Source organism: Haemorhous mexicanus, chromosome 16 (genome assembly GCF_027477595.1).
Source record: "Haemorhous mexicanus isolate bHaeMex1 chromosome 16, bHaeMex1.pri, whole genome shotgun sequence".
In the NCBI taxonomy this organism is placed as follows: Eukaryota; Metazoa; Chordata; class Aves; order Passeriformes; family Fringillidae; genus Haemorhous; species Haemorhous mexicanus.
This window is the reverse complement of record NC_082356.1, coordinates 6,282,762-6,291,157: the sequence shown is the minus strand read 5'-3', so window position 1 is coordinate 6,291,157 and position 8,396 is coordinate 6,282,762. Positions and strand designations below refer to the sequence as shown.

The 8,396-nt window shown below is 61.0% G+C and overlaps 1 protein-coding gene across 2 annotated transcripts; it reads right to left on the bottom strand.

Annotated features, from left to right (window-relative positions):
- Positions 1–1,310: 1,310 nt before the first annotated feature.
- Positions 1,311–6,866, bottom strand: LOC132334715 (maestro heat-like repeat-containing protein family member 6). 2 transcript variants are annotated; one of them, XM_059860804.1, is made up of 15 exons: positions 6,227–6,866; positions 5,931–5,995; positions 5,672–5,821; positions 5,340–5,488; positions 4,868–5,015; positions 4,434–4,621; positions 4,197–4,334; positions 3,820–3,934; positions 3,523–3,651; positions 3,143–3,319; positions 2,880–3,035; positions 2,617–2,718; positions 2,132–2,234; positions 1,790–1,846; positions 1,311–1,498 (listed from the first exon to the last, which is right to left on the bottom strand). In XM_059860804.1, exons 1-15 carry the CDS (start codon positions 6,339–6,341, stop codon positions 1,329–1,331), a joined length of 1,962 nt encoding a protein of 653 aa, XP_059716787.1. In that variant the 5' UTR covers positions 6,342–6,866; the 3' UTR covers positions 1,311–1,328. The 2 variants fall into 2 exon arrangements, with proteins under 2 accessions (XP_059716787.1, XP_059716788.1); XM_059860805.1 differs by having other exon boundaries at positions 5,672–5,788.
- Positions 6,867–8,396: the final 1,530 nt, after the last annotated feature.

Sequence of the window (8,396 nt, the reverse complement as noted above, 5' to 3'; positions counted from 1 at the left end):
CCAACTGAAGAATTCATTGCATCTGCCCCAGCAAAGGGGGAACCCTTCGTGCCTGGCCAGGCCATGCCATGCTCAGATCTGGGAGCATCCCCATGGCTGTGGACTCACCTGCAATTTGGGCATGGAGCCTGGCTTTGAAGAAGGTGCCAGAATCAAAGTCCATCATCTTCAGCTGGCCAGGCTGAGGAAGAGATTGTCATCCTTGAGGTTTTCCTTGGTGTCTCCAGCAGCAGCCCCACCAGGTACAGCTTCTCCAGGGGCTCCTTCTCTTTCCCTGGGGCCAGACCAGGCTGTCAGGGCTCTGCCCAGGGCCCCAGCCATCCATGAACCAGACAAACACAACCAGCGGGGATGGTGGCCACCAGTGCTTGCCACACCAGGTCTCCAGCTCAGCTCCAGCCCAAGAGCTGCGTATTCCCTTCTGCTGACCCCTGCTCAGAGCTACAGGCAGGACAAAACCAGTCTGGTATGCTTTGCCACTGATTGCCAAGAGATGTGTGGAGCTGTTACCTGCCAGGCCCCTGGATCCAACTGTGCACATGGATCTCTCCCATCTTCTAGGGCAGAGGAACACCCTGCACCCAAGGATGACAGAAAAGCTCTTCTAAGGATGGCCTGTCCAAGGGTTGCATGGACAAACACCCCTTAATGATGTCCTGGCACTCTGGGGAGAGAAACCAGAAATCACCAGTCAGCCCAGCGTCTGATGGCCAATGCTGCGAGCGCTGCCCGTCTGGCTGTGGCCAGCAGCTCGGGTCCAAACACAAGCAGGTGCCTTCTGGGCAAGGGAATGGACTGGCATGGGCAGCGATTTTCCCTGGTGAACCTGGGAGGAAGCTGGGCAAGTGCAGAAGATTGGGATAACTCCGGCATGAGAGAACTTGAGGTGTGTCCCTGATGATGCTGCCAGCACTGAGAAGGAACGGCCAAGGCAAGCGCTGGGAGCAGACACATCCTGCCGCTTTCTGCTCTTTGATGGACACGGAACCCACTTGTTCCCCCAGCTCCAGAAGACTTGATGCAGAAACAAAAACGTTCCTGCAGGACCACCAAAGGCCAAGGGGCTTTTGGCCACTTTCCCTTCCACACCACTTCTGGGCAACTTGCTCAGAGGAAGAACTCTTTCTTCCCCTCTTCCCCATTGGCCTGAAGACACTCTGCTCCAAGAGAAAGCTCCCGGACATCGGCGTATGACAACAGCAATTTAATGTTCCTATAGAGGGTGGGAAAGGAAGTGCTTGCAGAGGAGAGGTGTTCCCCGCAGGTTCAGGTGGCCCCAGCAGACACAGCCTCCCGAATCACTTCTCCACGGCGCCGCAGCAGGACACTCAGCCACGGTAACACAGGAAAGGCCGCGACTTCCAGAGCTGGCGGAGTTGGTCTCGCATCTTCTGGAGTCCAGAGGAGGGAATGCTCTGTACAGCTAAATTGATGTACAGAGTTTGAAGTGCCAGGCATGAGACGGTAGGGCTGGTGTCATCCGTCATGTCCTGAAGGGCTGCAAGAGAGAGAAACAGAGCCACAGTCAGAGGGTGGATCTGCGGGGACCTGGGCAGAACCTCCTGCCACGTCCATCCCACGCAGCTCCTGCCAGGGCCTGGAAGAAGCAGGACAGAAGAAGGACGAGCTGGCAGCTGCTGGCCAGGAATGTCCCCCAGGCCCCTGAAGAGTGTCTGTGTTGTGGCCATGCTGCCCTTGGTGAGCACAGGTAGCGGAGCCGCCCACGGGCAGGCCAGGGAATGCAGCTGCCGATGGCAGCCCCCGCTGAGAGCCTGCAGGCCTCACTCACCCATGCAGATGATCCGGAACTCTGGCTGCTGCCCTGTCAGGTAGCGCCCGGCGATCCCTTGGGAACACAGAGCGAGTCCTGCCTTCAGAGCCACAGCTGCCGCACACGGGTGCTGCCAGCCCTGAGGCCACAGGGCCTGCTGGCCCGGCAAGGCTCAGCCCGGGCCCCTGGCACAGGCTGCCGCCCCAGGTCATGGCTGCCAGAGGGTGGCAGCGGTGCCGAGGCCAGCCAGGGCTGCAGATGCCTGCGCCCAGGCTCCTGTTGCCGGTGCAGAAGACGGTGCTGGGGCCGAGCTGCGGCGGGCTGGGGCGGGGAGGGGAGGGAGCAGAGCTTGGGGCTCACCGATGAACCTGACGGCCGCCTCTCGCAGGGGCTCCTGTGGGCTCCGCAGGTATGGCAGGGCCTGGCGCAGGTGCTCGGCCACACGGCTCCTATCCTCTCCCAGCTGCAGAGAGTGGCAGGGCACGGAGAGAAAGGGTTGATGAGAGCCCTGCCCCAGGGCCGGGTGCTCCCTACACCCTGCACTGCTCCCCCTGCCCACACAGCCCTGAGGCCTGGCCAACAGCCGCAGGCGCCAGGCTCGGGACGGGGCAGAGGACCCAGTGAGCCATGGTGCCGCCCCGCAGCAGAGCCCAGCTGGCTCGGGGCTCCATCGACATGAGGCTCGGTCAGAGGAGCCTGGAGAAAAGCCCGCACGGCCCAGGAAAGGGAGTGGTGTGTCTGCGTGGGGCACTGGGAAGGGGCCACAGCTGCCAGCCCCACAGACTGGGTGCCATGGGCAGGCGGCTTCTCCAGGGATTGGGCTGGGGATTCCAGGCCGTCCTTACCAAGCACTCGGCCAACCTCCACATCTGATCCGTCTTCAGCAGCTGCTTGAGATCCTTCCTCTTCAGGAACCTTACTGCAGAAAGCAGCGTTTCCCGAGAGGCCTGCAGAGCAGCAGAGACCCAGAGATGGCACCGCAGCCCAGGGCACAGGACCCGCATCTCTGTGCCGAGGCCAGCAAGAGGCTGGAGCCCGTCAGGTGCCAGGGGGTGGGCAGACAGCTGAGCCCCCTCCCACGGAGACACCAGAGGCCAGGAGGCCTCACCTGTGCCACACGCCCGTTCTCATCGTGGCAGTGGAAGAAGAGCGGGAGCAGGCTCTCGCTCACATGCTTCTTCAGGGCCTTTTTGTCCTTTGCCACTACCAGCGTGATCACATCTTGGAAGAGGCGAATGGAGAGCAGCTGCACATGGCTGTTGTCCTGTGGGAAAGGAAGCAAAAGCCCTCCGCATCAGCTGCTCCAGGTCCCGCTATGCCCTGGCCCAAGGCAGCATCCAAGTGCCCGTGGCTGGGGGCACAGAGCCTCACATTGTCAAAGAGGTGCCAGAGCGCCTCAGCCAGCTGCAGGGCGATGGGGCTGGCTATTGTGAGGTCTTTGTGCAGCAGCAGTAAGCTGAGCACAATGAGGGTCATCTCCACGATGTCTTCGTCCGCATCCCACAGTAGTTTCCCAAGGCTTTCAGTCAGGTTGAACATGCTTGGATCCTGTGTGCAAAACAAGGCTGGGCCACCCCACGCTGCTGCTGCAGGGCTCAGAGGCCGAAGGCCTGTCCCAAAGCACTCGGGCAGCTGAACAGTGACCTTGGAGAGCTGGGAGAGCATAGCTGCCAAAGCCCAGCTGAGCCCTAGGGGCTGCTTGCCCCAGCCCCATGCTGCCAGCACAGCTTCAGCTGCTGCCTCCTTCTCACCATCGAAGTGAGCACCACGAGGCCGCGGAGTACCACGCGACGCATCTCCGTGGACTCACTCTGCAGCTGACTTGTCAAGATCTCCAGGACTTTTTCACCACATTCGCTCAAGTCCAGGCAGTCCAGGACCTGAAAGGCACAGAGAGCAGGCGCAGAGGTGCCCAGGAGCTCAGAAGCACACAGGGCCGAGCCAAGGCAGCAGCACAGGGCACGGGCACCGTCCCGGGCAGCTGTGGCTACCAGAGGGCAGAGGGGTGGGAGGCAGCTCAGCGAGGCAGCGATGGCCATGGGACTCACCTCCACCAGGAACGCCAGGGCGGGCAGTTCCCAGTCTGAAATGCCTTCGCTGAGCAGGTCAAAGAGGCAGGATGCCATGCCGCAACACCAGATGATGGAGACGCGGCGCATCTCCCTGGCGGGGAGAAAAAGGCACCATTGCCCCTGAGCCGGGTGGGCAAACCTCTCCCAGGGCTGACTCACAGAGGCCTGGTCTTCTCCCAAGCACCCAGGGGATGCTTTGGGAGGCGGCTATTCCCGGGCACCCTCCTTTGCCAGCCTTTTCCAGTCTGCTCATCCCTCCCTTGGTGACAAGGCCCTGCCGCCCATGACCACAGGGACTTTGTGGGGAGTTCTGGGCACAAAGGAGAGGGCTGGGGGGGAGAACGAGGTCTCACCTGGCCAGAAGACGCACTGCATAGTGGTGGGTGTCAGCACAGAGCAGCGTGTCCCAGGCACGCTTGCGTTCCATTGACACCACCACGTGCTCATAGCGCATTTGGCAGAGCAGGGCCTTCAGGGTCTGCAGTGCAAAGCTGTGTGCACAGCAAAGCCCAGGTCACGGTCGGGAGCCCTGGCTCCTGCCCTGGGGGCATGGGAGGGATGGGGAGACTGCGAGGACTGGCATGGAGCACCTGTTGGGGTTGGCGGCGAGGCCGTGTTCCTCCTGGCATCCCTTCCAGAAAGTCTCAACCTCTTCTGGCATCTCCTGCGTGCTGATGTAAGCTTGGAAGAGCAGACGCAGAAAGAGATTGGGGAAATACTCCAGCACAACAGGGGAGCGCCAGGTCAGATTGAAGACTCTCCACAGTGCCACGGTTGCCTGCAAGAAATAAAACACCCAGAGACAACGCTCAGTGCTGAGACATCCATGTGGCAGGGCTCCAGCGTGCGAGGGAGAGGCCAGGGGGACACGGGCAGAGCAGCCGGCCTGGTGCCCCTGAACCCTGCCCCTAAGCCAGGTTTCAGCCCAGTGCCCGAGGCAGGGAGATGCAGCTGGGGGAGGACAGAGAGCTGGCTGCTTGAGAGGCGGCCTGGGGGCTGGCAAAGGCCGGTTCCAGAAACTCACAGCCAGGGCAAAGACTCCTGCATTGTCCCCATCAGAGGTGTACACGCTGTACACTGGCCAGGCGCTGAGCGCGTCGAGGAGTAACTGCAGCGCCGGCTCCGCAGTCCTGCTCGAGGACATGATGGTTCCCCACATGGTCGCGGCAGCTCTGTGGGGTCAGAACTCTGTGTCAGGGCAGTCTAGGCCACAGCCCCGTGGCCTGGGCAGCTGCAAGGGCCCACGCCGGCCCTCAGCCCTGGCTCTGCCCACTGCCCCGGGCTGGCAGCGGCCAGCCAGCCCACGTGGGTACAGGCCCTGAGGGGCAGGGAAGGAGCATGGCCCCAGGCTCAGGAGCTGATGTCCCAGCACTGTAAAACAGAGGAGCCAGAGGATCCTGGAACTCCCCGCCCCGTCTGGCAGTCAGCAGGAACAGGCTCTACTGGGTGACGGGCTGGTGAACCCTAAGCCCTCAAGGCACGTGGGGCTGCCCTACCTGTCACACGATGGGGCCCAGCGCAATAGGGTGATCATCACGTCCGAGGGGTATTCCTCGGTCAGCTCCAGAAGGGCCTCGTCCAGCCTGTGCCCAGCAGACTCATTGGCCGTGAGCCACTGGTGGATGTACCTCACCATGGCGGGCACCTGCAGAAGGCACGGGGAGACTCGGAGACCTGCCAGAGCAGCAACTTGCCCAGCTTCCCCTAAGAAGTGCTTCCCTTCCAACCACATTGGGCTGGGCCTCAAGAGCCGAGGGAGCCCGGCAGAGCTGGCTCGAGGTGCCACAGCAGTGCTGGGGCGATTGAGCCCTTGCCCCAGGCTGCTTACTTGCGTTGGATCGGAGACACCCTCCTCCACAAGCAAATCCAGCATGGCAGCACCGGTCTCAGCATTGAGGAACAGAAGCTCCGCCAAGAGGCCGGTGCCCACACCAGCGGTCTCTTCCTGCCAAAGGCACATGATGGAGTCACAGAGGGTCTGCAGGAGAAGGGCAGGAAGGGAGGGAGCATCCATGGAGCACTCCAAGCCTGGTGCTTGGCTGAGCAGTGACAGCAGGCCCAGCCCAGGTAGGGATGGCCACAGGTACCTGCGCTGTTCCGCAGAAGCGGCCAGGGGCGGCTTCCTGCTCTTGTGTCCGCTCCTCGGCTGCATCTGGCAGAGAGCGAGCACAGACAGGGCTGAGGGGCTGTGGGAGAGGCCGGAGAACAGAGCCCAGCCCTGCGCTCCCCAGGCAGGGAGAGCCTCGGCATGCCCCGGGGGATGGAGCACAGCTGCCAGATGATCCAGCCCAGCTTCTGTCTTATCCATGGGCATGTCCACAGGGATGGGATGGGGCCAAGCTGGCTGCAGGCTCCAGCCCTGCAGCCCAGCTCTGACACTCACCCTCCTGCAGCAGCTGGAACTGCTCCAGTTCTTCAGGCTGCTGTGCTGTCTGAGCTCCAGCCTCTTCCTCCTCCACCCAGGCCAGCTTGGTCATGCTGGGTGGTCTCTGCTCCATGTCACTCTTTGCAGTTATGAGTGCCTGCTGAAGCAGAGAGGCCTCGGAAGAGCTGAAGATGAGCAAGTGCTGCAGTCGTACCTAGAAGGCACCTGCAACAGAGGGGCCTTGGGAATGTTACAGGACAGTAAGTCCTGCAGTCTGTCCTCAAGGGCACCAGCAAGAGAGAAGTCTCTAGAAAGAAATAGGACTGAGAGTCCCGCAGTCTATCTTCGAGGGCACTGGCCGCAGGGATGGCAGACGCTTCGGAAATGCTCCACGTCACCGAGTCCCGCAGCCTGGCCTCGAGGTCACCTGCACAGAGAACGCCTCGGAAAAGCTCCGGGTCAGCAAGGAATGAGTTGGCTGTGTGGGGGCTCCTCACTGCACTGCTCTTTCCCGTCCTGTCCCGTTGTGTGCACCGAGCACTGTGGCACGGCTGTGTCACTGTCAGCACATATATCACGACGTGTCACAAAGGGTCACCATGGAACACTCTCTCCCTTACCATCCCATGGTGACCACGGTGCACTGTGTCACAGAGAGCCCCAGGACACACCCCCACCCCACCCAAACTGCCCCAGCTTGCATGGAAGACCTTGCCCCAAGTGTTGAATACGCAGCTAGCAGGAACTTTAGGAACAGCCAAACAAGAAGCAGCTGCTCCTCTGCTCTGCCTGCTCAGGGCAGCAGAATGAGCCCCCATGGCTGCCAACGGAGCAGGGCAGGAAGGGCACCGGGGCCTTCCACTGGCCATGCCACGGCCCCTTTGGGACCAGTCCCGGTGCTGGGGGGCCCGGCCCACTCACAGGGGCGTGACACAGACACGGGCAGGCATGCTGCTCAGTCCCCTGGGGCATGCTGCCATCAGGAGTCCCTGAGGAGGGGGTGGGCATTCAACTCCCTCTCGGAGGAATTGGTGGCAACTCAGCTTGCCAAGTGCTTGCCACATCATCTTTATGTCCTACTCCATGCTGGACTGTTCTGTGTTCATCTTGCTCACCTCCTCATGGAGACCCTGACACAAACCCATGGCCTAGGACCCCTTATCCTTCCATTTGGAGCCCATCACACAGCCAGCTCAGCAGGGATGGATCCAGCACCTCCTGCCCAAGCCAGGCTCTGTGCTGGATCATGGAATCCCCTCTGAAAAGCAAAGACCTGCTGCCCTCTGGCAGTCTGAAGTCATTCCCCTGTTTGTCCTGGCCCTCCAGACGCTTGTCCAAAGCCCCTCTCAGTCTCTCTTGGAAGCCCTTTAGGCACTAGAAGAGGCTCTAAGGTCTCCCTGGAGCCTTTCCTTCTCCAAGCTGACCACCCTCAGCTCTCACCCTTTCCTCACAGGAGAGGGCTCCAACCCTTGGAATATCTTCATGGTCTCCTCTGGATTTCGTCAAACAGCTCCATGTCCTTCCTGTGCTGAGACCCCAGGGCTGCAGGCAGCTCTGTGTCACAGCACATGTCGCAGTTGAGATGGCCACCATACACAGAGAATCACCACACAATATCAGAAAGCTCCAACCCACACACTGTAACACCTCACCTCTTTAGAAGGCTGCAAGCATCTGCCCTTCTTCTCCTTCAGCCCAACCTTTCATAGTCCTCCTGTTCATGCACTGCACCTGTGTGCCCTCTGCTCCCTTTGGTGGTTGGTCAGTGCCCCTGGGCACTCCAGAGCTCATTGCTGTCAGTGCTGCTCAGAGCTGTGCCCAGTGGGATGAGGCTGGGCCCAGCCCCACTCCCAGTCACCACAAACTGTGTGCCTACAGCTTTGCAGATGTTCAGGTCTCACCCTGAACTCCCTGTCCTTCTGCCCACGCTGTGTGATCAGCCCAGGACATGGTTGGTTTCTGGGGGTGAGTGCACATGGCCAAGGCATGTCCAGCTCCCACCCACCGGTATCCACAGCTCCTCCTTGGCAGGGCTGCTTTCAATCCCTTCATCCCCCAAGCTGGACTGATGCTGGGGGTTGCCCTCACCCAGGTGCAGCATCAGCACTTGGCCTTGTTGAACCTCATGAGGCTTCCATGGGCCACTTCCTCAGTTTGTCCAGGTCCCTCTGCATCATTCAGTCCTTCA

Bases quoted from the DNA above. Each gene is read 5' to 3' on its own strand.
- LOC132334715 (XM_059860804.1), bottom strand. From the start codon at position 6,341: ATGGAGCAGAGACCACCCAGCATGACCAAGCTGGCCTGGGTGGAGGAG. The intron at 3,935-4,196 runs GTGAGACCTCGT...TCTCCCCGCCAG, and splicing joins GCAGTGCGTCTTCTGGCCAG to GGAGATGCGCCGCGTCTCCA. The intron at 1,847-2,131 runs GTGAGCCCCAAG...TGTGTTCCCAAG, and splicing joins GGCGGCCGTCAGGTTCATCG to GGATCGCCGGGCGCTACCTG.